This window comes from Sphaerodactylus townsendi, linkage group LG02 (assembly GCF_021028975.2).
Source record: "Sphaerodactylus townsendi isolate TG3544 linkage group LG02, MPM_Stown_v2.3, whole genome shotgun sequence".
NCBI lineage: Eukaryota > Metazoa > Chordata > Lepidosauria > Squamata > Sphaerodactylidae > Sphaerodactylus > Sphaerodactylus townsendi.
The window spans coordinates 22,960,383-22,984,755 of NC_059426.1; the positions used below are offsets into that span (position 1 = coordinate 22,960,383).

Below are 24,373 nucleotides of genomic sequence, written 5' to 3' on the forward strand. Positions count from 1 at the left end.
GCTTTCTCTGACTCTCCCCTTAATTCAGGGAGGCATGCATCTCCCTCAGAACTGTTGGCTAGAGTTTCAGGTCCTGGAGAAAGTCCAAGATCAACCATCTTACACCACAGATAGATCAAAAGCCTGCCTTTGTCAGCTTTTAGTGGGAAAAGATTCTCATTTACAAACTCAGCTCTGTGGTATTTAGATGTAATATCTAATCCCAGATCTCTAAAATAGGAACCAGGAGTCTGCTTCCATGTAGAACCTGCAAAAAACATAGAGTCTGCTTCCATGTAGAACCTGCAAAAGCTTTAAGATAATTTTCAGAGTCCTTCTTTGGGCATCTTCCATCTGCAGAAAGCTAGAGGAACAGCTACCAGAAAAAGGGCATGTTTTTTTACACAGCAATTGCAGAATACCCAGAAAAGGTCACCAGCACCCACTTTACTGTGCTTCAGATTAAATCATCTTTATTTGTGTGAGCTTTAAACTACCTTAGAAACACAGAAACATCGTTCTGGAAGGGACGACAGGGGTCATCTAGTCCAATCTCCTGCAAACCCTAAACAACCCTGTCTTCTACACCACAATGGCAAGTGATCCATAACTGACTTACAGCCCCTTCATTCATCTAAATGAGAGGTCAAGACTCTCGGGAGTCTGACTTTGTTATTTTAAATCAGTCATGAACATCCAATAAACCACTAAAGTTACAAAAATAAAACTAGAAGGGATCTCAAGGGTTATCTAGTTCAACCCCCTGAACAATGCAGGAATTTCATAACTACTCCTCACTTTCACAGTGACCTTTGCTTTAGACCTAGAGGAAGGCAACACCCCCCCCCCCCAGGGCCCCTTCCGAGCATGCAGAATAATGCGTTTTCAAACCACTTTCACAACTGTTTGCAAGTGGATTTTGGTATTCCGCACAGCTTCAAAGAGCATTGAAAGCAGTTTGAAAGTGCATTATTCTGCATGTGCGGAATAAGTCTAGGATACCAGGCCAATCTGGTCTGAAGGAACATTTCTTCTGGACCCCAAAGCTCTTCTGCTGTTCCACAAAGTTTTATCGGCAATTGACTAAGGTGTCCCGTACAGGGTTTTCCTGATGTATTTTTTTGTTGGAAGCCAGCTAGGAAATGCTTTTTGAAAGGAAGAATAAAAACACTGGAAACAAAATACAAAATATTAGCACGTCTTGTAATTGTATCAAAAATACAAGACCGGTTAGCCTACTGTCATTTCTGACGCTGAACTTAAATCAAAAGCTAGAGAATGGAATGCTGACCCAGTGCACCAGTTTTAATATAAACCTTGGGAGTTTAATTAATCTCATTGCTTCACTTAAGTACATGATGTCTCGAGGTTCATAAAATTTTATTATTTGGATAAGGTATTATGGCAATGATAAAAACTTTACAGGTCCCTGGATATAAATGTGAAATACTTCATGGCTTGTGGAGAAATCGGCACTCAGAAAGTAGTATTTAAGAATCAATTCTATGGATGAAGACATAGACTATCACTCCCTACAACACCCCTGCTTGCTCAGCATGGTGTATTAGAGTAGGTGGACTCTAATATAGCGAACTGGGTTTGATTCCCCACTCCTCCACATGAGTGGTTGACTCTTATCTGGTGAACCGGATTTGTTTCCCTGCTCATTCCTGCTGGGAGACCTTGGACCAGTCACAGTTCTCTCAGAACATTCTCAGCTTCATCTACCTCACATGGTATCTGTTGTGGGTAGAGGAAAGGAAAGGAGTTTGTAAGCCCCTTTGAGTCTCCTTACAAGAGAGAAAGTGGGGTATAAATCCAAACAGTAGCAACAACAACCTCCCTCCTTCAGAAGTTAAGAGAAGCTACTTGTATTGCTGTGGAAAGATATGCAACAGATTTAAGTACCAAACCCTAAATCTGTATTCATGGTCTTTATTACACATATAATTAGTTTCTGTGCCTGCCCCAGCGTCTAAACTCTCATGCAGCTTCATGCTGCTAGCCCAGTATCTAACAGCAGTTGGGATAACACAGTGTGGCCATTTGCTTCTTGTGTGGCAGCTGTACACACTGCTTAAACATTTACAGCTAGATATACAAGTCACATGAAGCAGACCGTGAAGCAGACCACAGAAGTGTCTGTCAAGGTCTGTACAGTCTACTCCACCTGGCAGCAGCTCTCGCTCTCTCTCTCTCCCAGATGTCAGGCAAAGGGCCTTCACATCACCTGCTACCTGGGCCTTTAAACAAGAGATGCTGAGGATTCCACCTGAAACCTTTTGAATGCCAAGCAGACACGCCACTACCACGCCACATCCCCTCCTATTTTCAGGCTTCATGTTGAAAAACTAGACTTTTAAAAAAGAGAGGCAGCAAACAGAAACGATCCAGTGTATTAATGCAAATATGTCTGTATTAGAACTCGTTGTGTTTCAGAAGATGTATGCAGTATTCTGGGTGCAAGGAGACTAACCCATGAAGTGGTCATGAGTCAGAGCCTTGTAGTGCAATCCCAAGCAGAGTTACCCTTTTTCAAGCCCATTGACTTCAATGGACTTGGCAGCACAGGGAATCCCACAGTACAGAGAGATAAGCTGCAGCACTGCAGTCAAAGCTCTGCTCACAATCTGAGTTTGATCCCAACAGAAGACAGTTTCAGACAGCCAGCTCAAGGTTGACTCAGCCTCTCAGCCTTCCAAGGTCAGTAAAAGGAGTACCGGGATCACTAGGGGTAAAGTGTGGACAAGTGGGGAAAGTAATGGCACATCATCCCCTAAACAAAGCCTGCCTAGTAAATGTTGTGATGTGATGTTACCCCATGAGTCAGTGCTTCTACAGGGACTACCTTTACCTTAAGCATGTTTTGGAGTGCACTGCTAGCTTATCACAACCAGGATTATCTATTCTGAATGGCGGCAGCACTCCAGGGGTCTCAGGCATTTACATCATTTACTACTGGACCCTTTTCATTGGGAATTGAACCTGGAGTCCTCACCATGCAAGTCAACACTCTACTATTGAGCCTACTACATCTTTTAGCTTGGTCTTGGACAACCTGGAGAACTACATTCCCCAGTTTCCCAATACCTGATCTACCACTGCCATGTTCAAGATATCAGGGTGGGATGGAAGCTTATGGCTTTGGCCTCATGATGACTTTGCTATTATTTCATCTACCAAGAACTAAATGGAAAGTTGTGGGCTGATGGCACATGCAGTTGTGGGCTGATGGCACAGGCAAGTTTATTTTAATTTTACCTATTTTTTTTGGCTCATGTCACTATTCTCAGCATGTTTCCTGACCAGAAAAAAGGCACTTCAGTAGCTCATGCAGAGATACAACAGGCAACCTCCTCTTTGGGCAGAATGAGTCTGTGCACTGGGAATGATTTAAATGACTCAGTCATACATAGTGCACTGAGATGGAAAAAAATTATCCCAGTGGAGGCTTAACTGGGAAGAAGAAAGCCAGATCACAGAAAGTTGAAATGAAGAATTTTCTTTGGGCATCGATTCTGACCATGGCCTTTAGTTTACTAGATGCACAGGTGCACGAAGAATACAGGAAATGAACGCCTCTTCAAAAACCACCCTTAAACATCTTATCATTCTTCCCTGTTGACCAACAACAACCAGAACTCAGCAAAACACACACACACAACAAATCTGATAACTTCCTTAGGATTAAAACCAAGCACATATGAAGGCATTTGATTCCCTCCATCCCAATTGAAACAAAAAGCAAAGTTGGTTAGACCCAAATTCCAAATTCCATCAGAGATTCAGAAGAATTTGAAATAGAGTCCTCCTAAATTCATCATGCTGCAATTGCCAGAGAGATGTGGGATGAAAAGGGAGGGAGGGAGGGAGGGAGGGCACAAGGGGATTCAGAAACATCACAGTGAATCATAACTGGGTGGGGAAAGGTCACAGGAGAGGGAGAAGCCTATGCAAAGGAATAAATCAAACCTTACAAATGGAAACACGCATATCCACACCCCTTCTAATCTCAGAATGGTATACAAATCTTGCCTTCATCTTTTAAAAATTCATCTCCACAACCCCTGTGTGGAGGTTAAGCTCTTCCCTAAGACAAGGACCGAGTATCTAACAGAAACCCCCCAAAGCAGATATCTGCTGCCTGTAGCCATTCCATACATTAACACCCTTGCCTTCACCTGCTCTACAAAGCTCTTAGATCTGTCCTACCGTTGTCAAAACATGAGTCAAGATATAAAATGAAACACACATTTCCATAATTCAAACAGAACACAGACATCTACGAAGACAAATCTAAGCAACAGATATTGGATTTCAAAAAAAAATAAATAAATCTATCCTATTTATATAAAATGTTACCTTACGAGTCATTTGATGGGTCTGGATTTGCAGGTGAGACACTCCTGTGGCTGTTACTTGTTCTTTCTGTTACCCGCCCCTTGTTTTGGCCACAGGATCCTGAATTTCTGTCCGCTGTTTTGCAAGCCTTCACCCAACCCCATTTCCTTAGCCAATATCAACATCGGGCACAAGCTGAAGAGAATCCTGATTGGATCACAGAATAGAGGACCAAAAAAAAAAAGTAGCTAAGGAAACTTTACTCTGACTCACTCCCGCAATGGATATCTTGACAGCAACAGACTTCCTAAAGGAGCAGAAATTTCAAAGGCCTCAGGGCGCCATGGGAAAAAAACAACAACAATCCAGCTTTAACATCTCTGTCAAGTTCTTCTAATGGAAAAGGTCGCCAAAGTAAAGCTAGGGAAGTGATAGGCCAACAGCCTTTCTGTCACATTACTAATAGCTCCTTATTGTTGAAAATATGTCCTTTGGAATATATCACCCACAAAAAAAATAAGAATTATTCCTATTTTTGGTTGTGTTTTGGTTATGGGATAAGAACATAAGAACAAGCCTACTGGATCAGACCAGAGTCCATCTAGTCCAGCACTCTGCTACTTGCAGTGGCCCATCAGGTGCCTTTGGGAGCTCACATGCAGGATGTGAAAGCGAGGGCCTTCTGCTGCTACTGCTGCTCCTGAGCACCTGGTCTGCTAAGGCATTTGCAGTCTCAGATCAAGGAGGATCAAGATTGGTAGCCACAGATCGACTTCTCCTCCATAAATCTGTCCAAGCCTTTTTAAAAGCTATCCAGGTTAGTAGCCATCACCACCTCCTGTGGCAGCATATTCCAAACACCAATCACACGTTGCGTGAAAAAATGTTTCCTTTTATTAGTCCTAATTCTTCCCCCCAGCATTTTCAATGAATGCCCCCTGGTTCTAGTATTGTGAGAAAGAGAGAAAAATTTCTCTCTGTCAACATTTTCTACCCCATGCATAATTTTATAGACCTCAATCATATCCCCCCTCAGACGTCTCCTCTCCAAACTAAAGAGTCCCAAACGCTGCAGCCTCTCCTCATAAGGAAGGTGCTCCAATCCTTCAATCATCCTCATTGCCCTTCTCTGCACTTTTTCTATCTCTTAGATATCCTTTTTGAGATACCTGCAGGGCGGCCGAAGAGGGGCCCGGCGGCTCGGCCTGCCCGGCTGCCGGGAGAGCACCTGCCCCGCAAGCAGCGGGGCGGGCAGGAGCCAAAGCCCGCGTGCGGGCTGGAGATGTGCCCGCCCTGCTTCCTGCAGGGCGGCCGAAGAGGGGGGCGGCGGCTCCGCTCATGGAGCCGCAGAACAGCGGCGGAAGAGCCGCATGCGGCTCGCGAGCCGCGGGTTCCCGACCCCTGAACTAAGACAACCAAATCCCTTTCCTGGTCTGTGACTGATAGCACTGACCCCTGTAGAGTGTATGTGAAGTTTGGATTTTTGGCCCCTATGTGCATCACTTTACATTTACCTACATTGAACTGCATTTGCCATTTCTTAGCCCTCTCACCTAATTTATAAAGGTCCACTTGGAGCTCTTTGCAATCCTCTGTGGTTCTCACCACCCTACATAATTTGGTATAATCCGCAAACTTGGCCACCACGCTACCCACCCCTACTTCCAGGGATTTCTCACTTGCATGGATTAACATTCTAAACCTAAAGAGTGTTTGTGTGCGCGTGTTTTATGGAGGGTCACTTCCAACTCAAGGTGACCCTAAGAATTAATGACCTCCAGAACTTCCTATATTGAACAGCCTTGCTCAGATCTTGCAAACTGAGGGCCTTGGCTTCCTTTATAGAGTTAATCCATCTCACATTAGGTCTTCCTCTGTTCCTGCTGCCTTCAACTTTTCCGAGTACTACTGTCATTTTCCAGTGAGGGTTCTCTTTTCATGGTGCAACCAAAGCACAATAGCCTCTAGCTATTTTTGCTTCTAAAATACAGGTGTTTTAACTACTAAAATGTAGATGTTTAAAATAAGTTCAGTATAATTGACAGACAACCAGTTATATAAAATAGTTGTATCTTTCTTGAATTCCAGGCTGCCTAAGAGAAAAGATGGGCCTATAAATAATTTGAGTTAAATAAATTAATATACACTTTGTTCATCAGTGCAATACTATGGTCTGGGTGTTTATGCACCTAATTGGCTAGTGTAGCTTAGAATATAAAAAAGTATTAACACCACCTGTAATAACCCATAAGCATTTGGACAAGTACTTTGCATTCAGTAATATAGGGGTGAGCATTCAGTAAGACAAAAAGAAAAAATGGGGGTTTAAGCTGTAGCCAGCATGCCCAAATCCAAAAAGCTAAAAATGTTACTTTTTTCAGGATAATGTTATTATCTCCAGCCACAGCAATAGAAAGGTAAGAGATACATTTAAAAAGAAAAAGCGCTTCCATTGGCAAATTCATACAACATTGCAAGTCTTTAAAGTTTAAATCCCACTTTCTTGGAGGAAGGGTGGGTTTTTTAAAAGATAGAAGCACCAAATTTTCAACATAACTGCTGGTGACTCTCATTAGAAGAACCCCAAGTCCGGTAAAGATTGGGTCAAGGTCCAATTTTATGGATCCCTAAAGAGGGTGCCTCATCCATCTCCCATCGGAAACAATGGAGGAAAAATAGGGGCCCATAAAATTGGACCCCCTGATTCAATCTTTATCAAACTTGGGGGTTCTTCTAAAGAGAAACTATGCTGAAAATAGGGAGCCTCTACCTTAAAAACAGTCCCTCAGAGTCCTGGGAAAAAATCCCATAGGTTATAACAGAGCCAATTTTTAAAAGATTTGGGGGGGGGGGGAGGAGAAAGCCCTGAAAAAAACCACATAACATTATGGGACTTAGGGAATTTTCAGGAATTCCAAAAAAGTTTGGCTCCAATCTACTTGGATAAGAATTTCTCCCCTTTTTTTATACACCCCTAGCTGCAACATTTTAGGAAAGGGAGAAGAAACAGTCTTCCCTTTCACATTCCAATCACATACCGTGTTTCCCCGAATATAAGACAGTGTCTTATATTAATTTTTGCTCCCAAAGATGCGCTATGTCTTATTTTCAGGGGATGTCTTATTTTTCTGTGTTCTGTTCATCAGGCATGCTTCCAAACAAAAACTTTGCTACGTCTTACTTTTGGGGGATGCCTTATATTTAGCACTTCAGCAAAACCTCTACTACGTCTTATTTTCCGGGGATGTCTTATATTCGGGAAAACAGGGTATAACTAATCCTCAGGAGCATTTACAACTTTCCTTAGGACCCTGGAAGTCTGCATTAAACAATTACAGTACAAGCCTTGTTATCTGGCACTGTAATATCCAGAAAATGTGGTTAACCAACATGCAGAATAACCAGCTTGGCTTGTGGGGTTAGTGGGTAGGGAGAACAGACAGTGAGATGCCATTGCAGTTGAAGGAAAGCAGTAGGAGGAGTCTGAGGAAAGGGTTAGAGAAAGGTAAGGCAAACCAGTGGCAGAGACCCTGATACATGTAGACCAACACCTTCTATGTCGACTGGCAATGGTGACCTAAGGCCACAGGCCTTTCCCCTGGACCCATTTAATATACCATTGGCTGAACTGTGGGACACTGTCCTCATCCCCAGACCTCCTATCAGTTGGGAATTCTCACCACCAACAAAGCTACAATTAAGTATTAAATCAAACACTGACATTAGATGAAGTCAAGGCTAACCAGGACAACAATCAGGAACTTAAAGCAACTTCAAATCTTGATTTGACACATGAGCTTAAAGAAGAATCCTGATTAACCTTAACTTCAGCCAAGGTCACTGCTAATGCTTCCCTTAACTTGTTTTTGAGAGTGGGAGTGTTACACAAGAGCTTTACAGAAACTACTATGCTGTTATACTTCTACATAAGCTCCGTGCATATTTAAGAGAACAGCTGTCTTATTTAGTCTGAAGGATTCCCTTTTATCTCAAAGCCACACCCACACATTGACCATACTGTAATTCTATCAAATACAGCTAAAGCATCCTGCTCTTTGGGTATAACTAGGAAGTCTATAAGGGCCTTTTGTGGCAGTGAAATTATGTAAAAAAAAACAAACATTACGGTAGGCAAGGGGGGCAGCATAACACATGTCTCCTCAGAACCCAACAGAGAGGTACCTTTAAAGATGTTACATTAAAAGGGTTTCAGAAAAGAACAAAACATTACAGCTATGGAACTGTATGTGTTGGATTTGTTAGCAAAGCAACACAACAATAAAACTAATTACTGTTATTACCTGCCGTGGGTCCCACTGTGGCATGGGAGAAAGGTGGTTTACAAATGTTTCAATAAATACAGAGAAACAAAACTTCACTTAGTTGGCCTATGAAGTCTAACATGCCAGTTCTGATGTTAAGGTACAACATGATGGAGAACACGAATATTGAAATGTGCAGTTTTCCACTTACCTCTTCCATCTCAAAAGAGTCCTTCTGCTGTAGCATGAGACTGACAATGGATGGGTTTGCTATCAGAATGCAGGGTTCCTTATCCGGTGGTGATGTAGGAAGCACAGGCAGCTCAGAGTTGCCCTCAAGACCACAAGTGCCCAAGGCAGGCATTTCGCTCTCCATCCTGGACGAGCTTGTAATACCAGCTTGCTCCCTAGGTCTATCTGAATGACCAAAGGAGTCCTTATTTTGCTCAGCTTCAGAAGGCATGTGGTCGCTTTGCAATCCTTGTGCAACGTTAGAGTCAGAAGAAAGTTCAGAAGCATGAAGAACATCCACAGTGCTTGGCTGATTACCAGGTACCTCCTCTTTTACTGTAGCCAGCAAAGTTGTTTTGAAGTGCTTTGGTGTTTTGGGTTCGTTTTTAGTGTCACAGTCCTCAAACTGTCCGTTTTCAGCTTTCCCCTTTTCAACCGGCGAAGGCGTAGAACAGCTGCCCGCTTCACCTGCCTGCTGGTTCCCACAGAGGTTGAGTTTAGATAAGGTCTTCATCAAACGGCTCGCAGTGTTGCTTCGGGTTAGAGGCGGCGGGTTGGCTGGCTCTTTGCTGGAAGCCGTTGAATTCATGCTCCCAATTTTCTGCAACGGGGTGCCAGAAACTTGCGAATATAAGGAAGAGAATGCATTGGCCACAGTAGTGAGAACTTCAATTTGACGAAAGCGACCTGGCAGGGAGACAAAACAGATGACAAACCGAACAATGGATGGCATTGTAAAATTCAGCCATGAAGCTACAAATGATTTGGAACTGGCAAAGGTGAAAGAGCAACCACACAAAAGCAGAGAAGAGTTCAGTTTCTCACACCAAGAAAACTTGGCTGAAACACATTGATAGCTTCGAGTTTCAGACATTTTGTTAAAACACAAGTCTGAACTTTAAAGGAAAAGAGTCCCTCTTCAAAGGAAATCTGTTTTCTCAAAGTGACTGCCAGACAGATTTCATACTTCCATTTCTTTTTCGATCACTACCGTCAACACTCACACCTACTAAACTCCACTGGTGCTGAGGAACCATCTTTGGAAAGAAACTATACATTGGATCCAGGCAATGGATCATGGAGAGACTGTAAATCTTCCCAGCCTTCCTGTTTCCCCCAGATCTTTTTCAAGTCCAGGAAATTTTCTCCTCAGGTTGTGGGAGCCACATAGAGTAAAAGCTACATGGTACACAGGGAACACCAGGGAGAAATCATTCATCCTCATACACCAGGAGCTCCACTCTTGGAAGAAGCTACGAGTCACGTTGCCCACCTCCTCCTACAACCTCCCAATCTACACAGCTGTTACTACACATGGGTCCTGCAACTCCAACTCCATGTAGCTGGAAAAGATTGTTTCTGGGAGGAAATAACTAAGAAGATGGCTCTAACATACAAGGTATATTTCCAATTATGTGCCTAAGAATTTCAAAGGTATAGAAGCAGAAGGAATTTTTTGTGATGTAGGTAAAAAGCGGGCAGAGAGCTTCTACACCCTTTGCCCACACAAATCCTTACGTTCTCTTCCTTTCATCCCCTTCTCCATTGAGTCCAGCCCCTTCATCTCTATCAAGACAGCTCTTCTCCCTTTTAATTCATTTATTCCCCATGAAATCATCTTATTTATCTATTTCATTTAGGAATCAGAGAATCATAGAGTTGGAAGACACCACAAGGGCCATCAACTCCCTGCCATGCAGGAACACACAAAGCACTCCCAACATATGTTCATCCAGCCTCTGTTTAAAAACCTTCAAAGAAGGAGAATCCACCACTTTCCAAGGCAGCATATTCCACTGTTGAACAGCCCTGACAGTCAGAAAGTTCTTCCTAATGTTTAGGTGGAATCTCTTTTCCTGCACCTTGAATCCATTACTCCATGTCCTAGTCTCTGAGGCAGCAGAAAACAAGCTTGCTCCCTCTACGACATGACATCCTTTAAAATATTTAAACATAGCTATCATGTCCCTCTTAACCTTTGCTTCTCCAGAGTAAACATCCCCAGCTCCCTACATCTCTCTTGGTAGGGCATGGATTCCAGACCTTTTACCGTTTTGGTTGCCCTCCTCTGGACACGTTCCATTTATACCCTGCCTTTCTCCCCAGTGGAGATCAAAAGTAGCTTACATCATTCTCCTCTTTCTCATTTCATCCTCACAATAGCTCTGTCTTTAATGCATCACAGACACAAGGATGGAACTCTGCATTTTTGCTTCTCGAGAACAAGAACAAAACCAAGACTGTATTTTCCCAGAACGTGGGCGCAAACCTCTAAAGCAACACAGCTCCTTACTATGCTTTAACTGCTAACTGTATTACTTACTTGTCAAGGCAAAATTTGGATTTTCTACTTCCATGCGTTGCAACTGGGCGCTCAGAAACACTTTTATATCTATTCCTCTGGCAAATGATGCTGTATTAAAAAACCTTGGTGGGATTTTCGAAGCAATATCTGGTTCATCACGGCCAAACCCAAGATTGTACAGAACCTCTTCAGGATCCTCCTCGTACAGTTCCAGTAGTTCAGACACACTAGACAAAAAAAAAATACACAAGAATTTTCATCTCTCCCTCTAGGAAATAACTCATTTGGTGTGGATAGGTACTCTTCTGAGTTTTCCTCCAAACTTTCAGTTCAGAGTTTAAGACTGAGATCTTAAGTTTGCTTATTTAGAAAGTAAATAAGACTTTCAAGGAAAGATGTTTAGAGCCAGGATGTGATACCACAACTTACTTCCCATGTAGAGTTTCAGACTGAAGTTGTGTGGATTTTAAGGGAAAAAAATTCAAAGCAAATTCCATGCTTATATCTGCCTTCAGTCAGTGGATATAAATCAGTTAACTCATAAAGCTGCCTTACACTGAATCAAGATCATGGCCTACTCAGCCACTCAGCACATTCAAAGCTAAATAAAAGCCTGAACAAAGGATTCCCCCAGTTCACCGACCAGCTCTCCTCTAACTGAGACTGAAGCATTGTGCTTTATTATGTCACAATATCTGTCCTCATTGGAAGTAGATGTCCAGACAATCGACTGCAGGACAGTTTCTCAAGACAGTGTGCAAAGTCTGGGGGAACCTTTAACGTGCTGTGTGTTTTAAGACCTCAAAAAAAGTCCTTGTTCATCAAACTCTTCTGAAAACAAGAGGCAAAACAAAAGAGAAAACTTTTGGTGAGAGAGCCATCAGAAAAAGAAGGGGACAGTCCAACTGTGTCCCACCTCCCAACACTGACCTAGGTAGGGAAAAGAGAAAGAACAGCAGAGCAGCTAATAAGGCTGGTAAATCCAGTTTCCAAGCCCATTTGGAGCCTTGAAACCAACCCAAAGGGACAGCCATGTTTCCTGTTGACTTCTAGGAGGGGTGAATGGATCGTGGTCAGATTGTAACATCAAAAAGGACAAGTAGCGGAAAAGTGGGGATCTAATTGATCCAGGATGACAGAAAAAGCATGGGAAACTGGGGAGAAAGAAGCAGGAGAGGATATGGGGGAAGAGCTGTGGCTCAGAGGCTGGCCATCTCCTTGGCATGCAGAAGGTCCCTGGAATCCCCATTTTAAAGGATCTAACAGTGGGTGATGCAAAAGACCTCAACCTGAGACCCTGGAGAGTACCAGTCTGAGGAGCAATACAGGCTGTGATGGACCAAGAGCCTGATTCAACAGAAGGCAGGTTCATGTGTATTCCCTTCACGCAGGTGTCCCTTCCTAATATCAAAATCAGTTCCACCCAGTCAGTCAGCTTTAGCCTCAAAGTGGGCGGGACGATGAATGATTAACAGGGCTGCCCTCCACGATGTCTAGCTTGAACCACAACTCTGGGAGGTACGAATTTGTATCTATACCCCAAATGGGATGTTATCAAACAATAAAGAGCTATTCAGGACACTGATTGATGTTAAACCAGGAAGGGTATCCTAGAAAGAAGAAGAGTTTGAATTTATACACAGCCCTTTTCTCTCCTGCAAGGAGACTCAAAGGGGCTTACAAACTCCTTTCCCTCCCTCTCCCCACAACAGATACCTTGTGAAGTCGGTGGGGTTCAGAGAGTTCCAAAGGCCTGCGACTAGCCCAAGGTCACCCACCAGGCTTTGGGTGTAGGAGCGGGGAAACAAATCCAGTTCACCAGATAAGAGTCCACCTGCTCTTAACCATTATACCATGCTGAAGAGAGAACAAGACATATAATTGATCTGTTTCATGTGTCCAGGATATTAATTCTCTGCTTACCTTGAAACCGTTGCGCTGCTTTTCCCAGAGCCAGTAGAGTTCATGCTTCGGCCCTTCTGATGAAACTGAAGTCTCTTGTCCTTTGCCAACATACCGTTACTGAACATGCAAAAGAATCAAGAGTAGTAAGGCAATAAGTTTCTTTTCTTCCTAAGGGGTTCAAGATTATCTTATTTCCATTTCCTTAAGGGTTCACCACTGTCACATGAACAAGGTCAACACTCTTGACTAAAACATGCCCTTGGAGTACTCAGTCCATCCACATAAAAGGAAGTAGGAGTCCTCCCAAACCCTCTATTCTCTTGCATCTTCTCTCCTCTGGTATTTTCTCTGCTGAGAAGAAGAAGAAGAGTTGGATGTATATCCCCCCTTTCTCTCTTGTAAGGAGACTCAAAGGGGCTTACATACTCCTTTCCCTTCCCCCCTCACAACAAACACCCTGTGAGGTAGGTGGGGCTGAGAGAGCTCCAAAGAACTGTGACTAGCCCAAGATTATTCTGGTTCCTAAATATACAACTATATTTATATATTTGTATTTAATGATTGTGCCTAAAGTGGCTGAAGAAGACATAACAGTCGAAAGTATTGGTTTTTTCCCCGGATCAATACTCCCACCTTCTATTGACCACCAGCCAAGGATTTCTCCATCAACATCCTGATGTTTGGTACGTTCATCTATAAGAACATGAAGCTCATCCATGGAAGTTGAGTATTTACAGGCATCAGACAGTTGCTATCCTTCACATCCACACCATTAGTGGATCTCTTTCAAAGTGATACCTTTATTACAGAGACTTGATATTATTGTGTTTGGGATCCCCTTTGTGGGTTTTATTCATTGTTCTGTTGTTGTTATTTATAATATGTATACTTTGTTGTTGATTAAGAGTTGTAGTTCTGTTATATAAACATTTTAATTATTTTAATTAAAGACAGAGTTTTAAAGTTCGCACTAGAGTCAGACAGGTTTTTTTCCCTTCTATAAATTAGATGCTGTCTCTGGCTCATTAGATATTTTTTACTAGCCCAAGGTCACCCAGCTGGCATGTCTTGGCGTGCACAAGCTAATCTAGTTCACCAGATAAGCCTCCACAGCTCAAGTGGCAGAGCAGGAAATCAAGCCCAGTTCTCCAAATTAGAGCACACCTGCTCTTAACCACTACACGATGCTGGCTCTGGGGTTTTGTTTCACTTCCAGGGAACTGCCCCAAATGTCTTCCCATATCTAATGAATATGGAAATGACTCTGTTCTATATTTTTGGCACAGTTTCCTTCCAGGGTCTGATTTCTGTAGTTCAGGTCTCAGACCACAAATGGAACACTTTCACCACCTCCAGTGAGTCACATGACAGCAGCAAGGAGGGCACCCTTAGAGCCTGGACTTCTAGGCCTCACCCAGCAGAACCAGCTGCTGGACCACAGCATGAAGTCCTGAATGTGTCCAGAGACTCATACTGAAAGCCCAGGAGGAAGGCTTTGGGTTCAAACATCCATTCTGTTGTAAAGCATGTTGGGTTACACCAGTGGTTCCCAAACTTATTTGGCCTACCGCCCCATTTCCAGAAAAAAAATATTACTTAGCGCCCCCTGGAAATTAATTTTTTTTAATTTTAATAGCAATTAAACAGAAATATATATGTATTAATGTTTCTCCCTGTGGCCATCACCGCCCCCCTGAATCGCTGCAGCACCCACCAGGGGGCGGTGGCGCCCACTTTGGGAATCACTGGGTTACACTGATCCAGTCATTCTGGGTCAGCCTTACTTCCTTTGAGGACAAAGTTAAACAGGAGAACCACGTACTCCAAGCTCCATGGAGGAAAGGCAAGATAAAAATGCACTTTAAAAAAATGACAAATGTCAATGAGGGCCTATAAGTCTGTGGGGATCTGACACAAGTCTTTTCGGTTTGCTTGGACATTGTTAAAAACACTTCCCCCAAACATTTTTTCTAAACCTACGGAATACTGCTCCCAATAGCTACATTTTAGAGAAATTAATGTTTTGCAGAGAATGCCAGCCATTACCCCCAAGCCAGGAATGAGATTATTTACCAGATCTCCATTTGTTCACCACCTTGGTGTAGCTGATTAGCTGAAAAGGGAAACAATACATATAAATTTCCTGCACTGTAATATAAATAACCACGAACAAATAGCAACTACTTGGTCCAATAATAAACAGTACAGTTCCTTTCAGCCTGTACACTGGCGCTGTAAACTCATACGGTACATGCAGCCAACTTCATATATTAGCACACGTGAAGCTGCCTTATACTGAATCAGACAGTGTCTATTTAGAGAGACAGCAACTCTCCAAAATCTCAGGTAGAGGTCTTCTACATTACCTATTGCTTGGTCCTTTTGACTAGAGATACCAGGGATCGAACCCGGGGCCTTCTGCATGCCAAACAAAGACTCTACCATTGATCCATCACCCCTCCCAAACATACTGGATGAGGATTAAGAACACACAGGAAGCTTGCACAGGAAACGTTTCTAGGGTCAAGTTGAGGGACACTGATGTACAAGGACAAAGAGTCAGGAGACATGAGGAGGAGACTGTCCTCCCACAATTCTCTGTGAAAAGACAACCATCTCCTCCCTTATTTGTGAGATAAGACTGAGCAACTGGAATGGCCAGCCAATCCCAAGGACTAACATAATGCTGAGCCTACCGTATCAAGGATCAAAGTTGATCTGAATATTAACAGTGTGTACGGTTTAGAATATACCCGGCACAACTGTCACCCCTGCCTCCTACCCTTTGAAAAGTGTCTCTGTGTTCCTCTGATATCTGAAGAGCCAACTGAGGCAGGGCAGAGGGAACTAGCTTTTCAAAGACTTGATGAACGATGGCACTACTGCTGTTCATGGGGCATGTATTCAGTGCCAACTTCCGTTATGGTGACTTCTCAAAGGCCCCTTCCACACATGCAGAATAATGCACTTTCAATCCACTTTGCAGCTGTGCAGAATTGCAAAATCCACTTGCAATCAGTTGTGAAACTGGACTGAAAGTGCATTATTCTGCATGTGTGGAAGGGGCCAAAAAGTTGCTTCAGGAAAACTCATAAAATTTAGCCTGACTGAGGATCAATACAGATCCAGGATTAGACCATAATGGGAACCCTCTTTTTAAGTAAACCTTGAACCCGATATGTCTGATACAGACCAATTTGGGCAAGGACAGAGGCACGAATCCTTGGGTGTGAGCCGAAGGAGAAAAGGCAAGTGGCTCGTGGCCTTAAATGAACTGGACTACTGGATTGAGTTATAGCTGGTTATGTTCTCTTTATTTTATTTAAATTGTATCTATGAACACAGTAAACTGATCGGTTAACTTGCAGGAGAAAAGTGATGAATGAACATGCTAATTAAGTAAACAACAGAGGGACAGGGACAAAAAATGTACCAAATTCATCACTACCAACAATAAAAGTCATGCTACCCTGCAAGGTAAACAATTCATGACCAAACTTCTTATTCTACAGGTCTGACTTCGCAATAGAAAGCATATATTGAATATTCAGAAATCACTGGTTTAAAGCAATTTCAGAAAGCAGGTCTTGTAAGTCAGTCTTGGCAGACTTCAAGGCAAGCCATAAATTCCTCTCCATATTCTGGCATTAAATGTAATCCTCATCTCCTAGGCTCCTTTGTGAATGCCGCTTCAACACATTTATTTCACAGTCAAGTCACTTTAACTACAGGCAATTACAGCAAGACACCGACTGCACCTGGTAAGGGAGGAGAAGATTAACAAAACGCATTTCACAATAAAACCCGACACCTATACGATCACCTACACAAATGGTAAGCTGTCTCAATCTTGGTTCGATTTTTTAAATACTCTTTGCAAAAAAAATGCTACTTTTGATACATACCCTGATAAATGACAGCAAATTAATACCCGCTGTAGACCAATCTTTATAAAGAGACTGAGGAGTTGTTGCAATTCCCTTCATACAATGGGCACCGTAACACACAATGCACTATGTTTTCAACTGGTACAACATTCATTTTTACTCATAAATGGATACAGTTGAACAGATAAAGTAAATTTTATCAACCTAAATTGAAAGCTTGTTACAGGAAAATTGTTTTACCCCATGTATTACTGATTTCATACAATTTTGTAAAAGGAAAAGCAATATGTCTGCTATGTGTGTTTAGAGCAACACAGATGTTAGTAAATAGCTTTCCTTCTCTGCTGCTATTCTGAATGTTTTTAGCATTAATTATGGCACCTCTAATCAAAGCCCTGATCCTGCTGCCTTGGAGGCACAACTAAACAAGATGTCAACAACAGCTGACAAAACATACAAGAGATGGCATTTCCTCCAAAATATTTTAGTATCCCAAGAAAGACCAAGAACAGCAGCCTCTGTTCCTGTTATCACAAACATCTTAGAACCCAAGATAAATGGGTTAGGTTGATCAACCAGGAGTAACCTGTCCAATTATCTTATTATTATATTATTACTAGCAGGGCCGGCCACCCGTTGCTGTGGCAATTGTCCTTCTCATCACAGTCCGCAACCCACACAGATGTCCTTGCAGGTCCAATGATCCGCAGCATAGCCTTTTGGGGTGGTCAAATGGAATCCCTCTTTCCCTTTTCAATTCACATTGTTATATGGTAGTGTCTTGTTTTTTTAGTATAATGTAACCCTTTCCATTCCACAAGGAACTGTCCAGAGTGCGAATCCCGCTGTCCACGAGGTTGGTTGACACACACAGTCCTGGCTTGGGTAAGGCAGAACTGGGGCAAGCAGGCTATCCCAGTCAGGCAGCAGAGGCAGGGTGGTGAGGCGCTCAGATCGAGGCCAGCTCCCTGGGTTCTTAAAGGGCCACGTGCAAAAGAAGCGGAGCTGGTAGTGTTGGTTCACCCCCACCCCGTGGATTTTCTTAGAAGAAAAAGGCAAACTCCAGCTCGCTTTTAGTAAAAGAGAGCTGTGGCAAATATGGGTGAGGAAGTGGGTAAGTGGTGGTTGGATGTGAGGGAGGGCAGAGTGAGGTGTGTGAGGATGAGCTGGATGTGTATGAAAGTATGTGTGTTATGTGGTAGCAGTGGCTGAGGCGCAGAGAGTGAAAGTTACCTGCATGTGTGTGTAGGGGAGAACCCCACCTGACGTCTCACATGGCAAAGTGTGTATGTGTTTCACTTCCACTCGTATTATCTAACAGTATTGTCTATGTACTGTTTTCACTGCTCCTCTCTGCCCATCTGCGCGAACATTCTAAGCCCTCAGGCCACAGACAGACAGGCTGCACAGACATTCTAAGGGTGACAGTTAAACAGAGTCAGCTTCATGGCCTGGTGCGCCAGGAAAAAGACATTTTACCTGGCTCAGGTATGGACTTTCGGTGATTTGAAGGTCCGATTACCTGCCCGCAACAGGGAGGAACGTCATGTGAAAATTGGGGGGCGATCCGTCCAGCCATTTCTGCGTTAGGGAGTGACTAACAAAGTCACTGTTTGCTTTTTATATATATAGATTATCATTATCTTGCCTTACACCCCGTCCTTATTGACAATCTTCTATCGATTGCAAACATCTCTGGCTATACCTGCTTTTGCTTAAGCCAGCAATAGCTGAAAGCTCTAGGATCACTTGAAAACCATTCCAGGTAAAGAATAGCAGACCCCATGGCGTTTATCCAGTACAGGGCAGTTGTCTAGGTACTTTCCATTCTCCTATATCAATTTCATGCTGGCCCAAGAATTTGAGAAGGAGTATAACAAGATAATGGCAATTGGCGGAGATGCTCCCTGCTTCGAAGCTCAGATGAACTATGAAGACAATAGACAACCTTTTTTGTACAGAATACATGAAATTTTTATATGTCTGTCATGTGCTGGATAATCTCGCTATAAAATATCCTAACCATATAAACTGTAGGAGGACTGGATCAGAAATAGCATATTGATCATACAGGCTGTAAATATAACGCGACACAGAGTATAGCTGTATTAAAGAAGAAGAGTCTGGATTTATACTCCACCTTTCTCTCCTGTAAGGAGTCTCAAAGCAGCTTACAAACAGCAGCAGTGGCGTAGGAGGTTAAGAGCTCGTGTATCTAATCTGGAGGAACCGGGTTTGATTCTCCGCTCTGCCGCCTGAGCTGTGGAGGCTTATCTGGGGAATTCAGATTAGCCTGTGCACTCCCACACACGCCAGCTGGGTGACCTTGGGCTAGTCACAGCTTCTCGGAGCTCTCTCAGCCCCACCTACCTCACAGGGTGTTTGTTGTGAGGGGGGAAGGGCAAGGAGATTGTAAGCCCCTTTGAGTCTCCTACAGGAGAGAAAGGGGGGATATAAATCCAAACTCTTCTTCTTCTTCTTCTTCTTCCTTTCCCTTCCTCTCCTCATAACAGACACCTTGTGAGGTAGGTGGGGCTGAGAGTGTTCTGAGAAAACTGTGACTAGCCCAACGTCACCCGGCAGGCTTCATGTAGAGGAGCAGGGAACCAATCCAGTTCACGAGATAAGACTCTGCCACTCATGTGGAAGAGCGGGGAATCAAACCCAGTTCTTCAGATTAGACCCCGCTGCACTTAGCCACTACACCTTGAGTCTCCTTACAGGACATAAAGGCAGGGTATAAATACAAACTCTTCTTTTTCAGCCTGAGACCCTGGAACGCACAGCCAGTCTGAGTAGACAAGATTGATCTGGGCAAACCAGTATGAATCTGTATAAGGGCAGCTTCATGTATTCATGTAATGAGGTAATTCAAACACTATATACTTTTTATTAGCCCTTTGGATTGTCATTACATATTTGTGGCCCACCAGGAACAATGCTTAATCTCCAGAGTGAGAGATGCCAAGACTCAAGGTTGGCACTTCTCATTTTCATGCCATTTGCTTGAAGTTCTGGACATGTGGAGGCTGGCTGTGGCAGCTTCAGAACAAACAGAAAGTACTCCGTACCCGCTCAAAGGCACTCTTACTTCACATATTCCATGGCTGATCCCTAGCAACAAAGCCAGCTCCATAGCAGAACTCTCTTCCAAATTAAGCCCCAGATAGAGACGTCTCAACTGTTTTTATAACACAACTGACGTTTAAAAACCAGCTCAGATTTTTTTTTCATGTAGAAACAAGAATCGGTCTTTTTTCAAAACAGCAACAAAACGCGAGTTCCATAAAACTGCTGTGCTTCACTGAATCACCCTGTACCGGACGCAGAAGTCTGATTTCGAACTCTGAGCTTTGCCTCCCGCCTCTGACCCCATTACCAACCAACCAAGTCCCACTCGTCTAAGAACGGTCTTCCATTCAGACAGTAGGCAGCTTTGAAGTAGAAGATCAATCACATGCTAATGGCCACACCTACCTTCGGCTCCCAGGGATAAGTCATCTTCAAAACTTCCTCCATTTCTCACCAGCATGCCTTTAATAAAAAAAAGGATGTAAAGTTTAGCATTGAGCATCAATGCCTACACGTCAGTAATCAGGACTGCAATAAACCAGACACTAAAAAACTATTTAAAAATGCTTCCCTCTCCATTTCTTTTTAAGTTAGAGACCCAATTAGCTCTCAACAATGCCTTGCAGAGAGCCTCAAGTGGACAGATGTTACTCTTCAGAATGCCTTGATTAAAAGACAGGAAGGGATGCCGGTGATTTCCACAGTTACTCTTTCAAAACTTCCCTGCTAGGGAAAACTGGCTTGTCATAAATCATGAGCAGAGCACCGGTCGGTAGCATGCACTGCTTACAAACAAAAATGCGAAGACTGCATCTTAAGACACACTTTGGAAACCTTACCGGGGAGCTCCAAACCCGCAGGACACCAAGGATCAGACATCCCTTCTCGGCTCTGTGCATTGGGAAATAAAAAGGGCGCTCCAGCGACCGCTTCTTATATACCTTGTCACTACCTGTAGATTCTTGTTGTACTTTGAACTTTTGCAGTCTGGTTGGTTCAGGTGGTAACTTTTCAGGCGTGGCAAGTTCAGTCACAGCAACCCGAGAAAGACTGTACCAAAAAAAGCTGACCTACTTCTCCACGTACACGCTTGACAAACTTCTTTCCCACACGCCACACAACCTCACTCCTTTCCCTGAACAATTAAAACTCCCTGTCGAACCCCTTCAAAGAAAACAAGGTGCTCTCAGCAACTTTCACCAGCAGCCAGTCTAACTGACTGCACTATTGTTTTCAAGTAATACCTCCTCAAAAAAGACAGACAGAGAAAGACAGAGAGAGGAGGAGGAGGAGGAGGAGTTTGGATTTATATCCCCCCTTTCTCTCCTGTAGGAGACTCAAAGGGGCTTACAATCTCCTTGCCCTTCCCCCCTCACCTTCATACACTGCTTAACCATAAGATCCTTACCCTTCAAAGTGAAGTTGCTCTGCTCATCCAGAGAGGCTCCCAGCGGCGTTCTGAAACCAAGGAAGAGATTAAAAGAAATACATGACTGTCTCCAAAAGTTGCTTCTTCACATCCTTCCTTAAAGCAGCACATTGTCATATCTGCAACCCCCACTCTTCCTGAACCCACATGGGAGAAGATCGAAAAACAACCCATAAAGCAAGCTGCGGCACAGTCAAAATCATAACCCTGCAAAATAAATAAATAAAACAGGCACATTGGTTGGTAAGAACCGGCTACCAAACCAAGCTTGGAGAAAGAGAGGCGTGTGAGCTACGCAATGGCAAACTGCCTCTGTTAGTCTCTTGCCTTGAAAACCCTGCGGAATTACGGTAAGTCAGCTGCAACTCGATAGCACCACACACACGAAGAAAAAAAGCGTCCGACAACTGATGAGTTGCTCCTTCAAAAGAAAAAGATGTCCACTATCCTCTTTGCTATTAACTGGTTAAAAAAAATCCCTGCAGCATTATATTTCATTGGCATTCACTATGGTGGGAGGATGTCCTGGTCAGAAGACCCCAAATTAGAGTGAGAGTCCATTCATGGGGTCTTTCCATTGCTCTCCCTCCGAGTGACAGGCGGAGGGCCCACTCCCAAGGGCATAGTAGCGGGCCTAGAAGATTAATAGAGGGCGGGGGGGGGATGTGACTGGTGAGGGGAAGGGCAGGGAGGCTGGGGCCATCCCAGTGCTTATGGGCAGGGGGCCTTATGGCACTGGGGGTCAGAGGAGAATGGTTTTCAGAAGGCGCACTGGATGTCCTTCTGCTCTGCTACCCATCCAAAGGGAGGCAGGGAGGTGACTCAGTTGTTCTGCCCACTGGCCTGGTGCTGCTGCTTTTGAATGCTGGATTTGATTTTGGGTGAGGGGCCCGACCTGGCTTATATAACAGAGATCTGGGAAAGTGAACTGGGGAGGGTTAGAACTGACCCAGTTTTGTCCCCCCAGGCTATCAGGTGCAGCACAGCCCAGACTGCCAATTTCAGCCCTGGGACAAGGTTGAAATGGAGCAGAACAGAAGCCCAAAAGAAGCTCTCGTGCTTTTCAACAGCAGCTGTGGTGAACAGGAATCCGCAGGTGAAGCTTCTAGCATCTGGGAGATGAAGCACTGCCATATGCAAATAGCTGCACACCAACTTGCTGTAGCAGGTTGAAAACTGGCAACCCTCCCCTACAAGGGCAGAAAACCATTTTGCATAGGTATCGAGTTGCTTTTAACCCACCCAGGGAGACAGGCTATCAAAGGAAACTGGGTAGGTCTCCACCATTAGCTGGCTTTCAATAACGCTTACACAAGGCACTTGAAATCACCCAGGGCAATCCAGCCACTTCAAGTTCTTTAAGTAAACTGTAGGTAGAAAGAGAGAAGGAGAACGAAGAATGATTTTGTATGCTATTCAAGCATTGCGGGAGCAACTGTGTATGGTAATGTGCCAACAGTACCGGCCATGCAGATTCCTGGGTTAGACAAGCAACAGGATTACTTTCTGTGCCAAAGACACTGATCCGTAGGGGCAGGGCAACCTGGCATGTGAAGTAACCACATCAGATCTGTACAGTTACTATCAACAGATGTCACTACAGCAGCCAAACCAAACCAGCTTCCACAATGTACAATAGGGGTCTTATACAGATCAACTCCGACTGTCTGTATGGTTTCCATATCACAGTTGTTAGCGCTGAACAACATGAATCTGAGGTAAACAGTAAGATTGTCATCAACACTGGACAGACCATCTCATTGCCCCTACTGTAAATAGTTCCTTATTCTGTAATGTGGCAGTCCCACAGAAAGTAACAAAGTACTCGTTTGAGACAACACTGCTCCTCTGTGTTGCATCTACTAAGCTGCGGGGCTACTCTATGGAAGATTCTTAGTTCTGGCTACCAGGAAAGAACTTGGTTGATTTTCTTCAGGGGCTCCCTGTGTTACAGGTAATCAACATGGTCACTGTAAAAAAAGGACCTGATATACTAGATAGGGTAAGACAAAATATGTACAAGGCACTTAACATCTGAATACCAGATGACTTTAGACAACCTGAAGCCTTCAGTTCAAGAATCAGGAACAGACAGACTTCCTACTTCCAACCTTACACCCAATGACACTTCATTGTCTTTTCTGGTTCCTGCCAGCTTTCAAGCCTTTGGACATCGTTTGAAAATATTCAACCATTCAGCACTTCAGAGTTTTTCATGCAATTTTAAAGTGCTATTCCTTGCAAACAGACCTGAGGTTGGATCTAGCTATCTTTGTCACTCAATCTTACTCCACTATACCCCAGCATGGTGAGTGGTTAAGAGAAGGATTCTAATCTGAGTTTGATTCCCCACTCCTTTCACCTGAGTGGCAGAGGCTTATCTGGTGAACCAGATGTGTTTCCACACTCCTACATTTCTGCTGGGTGACCTTGGGCTACTCAAGTTCTTTGGAACTCTCTCAGCCCCACCTACCTCACAAGGTTTCTGTTGCGGGGGGAGGAAGAGAAAGCAGTTTGTAAGCCACCTTGAGTCTCCTTACAGGAGAGAAAGGTGGGGTATAAATCCAAACTATTATTATTGTTATTGCAGCCCCTGCTTCAATTGCTTTGGAACATATTGGTCCCAACATCTCCAGCATACATTTTTTTGATTAAAGGGGACTTCTGCCTTTTTACTAGTAGACAAGTTGGCTGGATCCAACCCTTGTTAGGTAAATCCTATACCAGCAAAAACTTCACAACTGACATTTAAAAGAAAGCAGAGCAACAAATCACACACCTTCTGTCCTCCAAGAACTATGGATGGAAAACTGGCAAACAAAACACTTAAAAAACCTTTCTGTGCATTGGAAGCCTGAAAGTTTTCAATATGACAATCTGGAGAATCTGGGACAAACTTCCTTGGTAATGGCAAAGCTGTGTTTGCTCCATTTTCAAAGTCAAATCCTGTTACACGTCCATG

The 24,373-nt window shown here is 43.6% G+C and overlaps 1 protein-coding gene across 6 annotated transcripts in view; it reads right to left on the reverse strand.

Moving 5' to 3' along the window:
- Positions 1–24,373, reverse strand: part of ITPRID2 (ITPR interacting domain containing 2) — an 87,877-nt gene that overhangs the window by 46,406 nt on the left and 17,098 nt on the right. For 5 of the 6 annotated variants that reach the window (XM_048485971.1, XM_048485970.1, XM_048485973.1 and 2 more), the window contains exons 3-8: positions 21,391–21,440; positions 20,388–20,444; positions 15,097–15,136; positions 13,042–13,140; positions 11,137–11,345; positions 8,794–9,500 (exon numbers count right to left, since the gene is read on the reverse strand). In XM_048485971.1, coding sequence (XP_048341928.1) covers positions 8,794–9,500; positions 11,137–11,345; positions 13,042–13,140; positions 15,097–15,136; positions 20,388–20,444; positions 21,391–21,440 — 1,162 coding nt within the window. Of the gene's footprint in view, positions 1–8,793; positions 9,501–11,136; positions 11,346–13,041; positions 13,141–15,096; positions 15,137–20,387; positions 20,445–20,821; positions 20,874–21,390; positions 21,441–24,373 lie in introns of all 6 variants that reach the window. The other variant, XM_048485972.1, reaches the window with a different exon arrangement.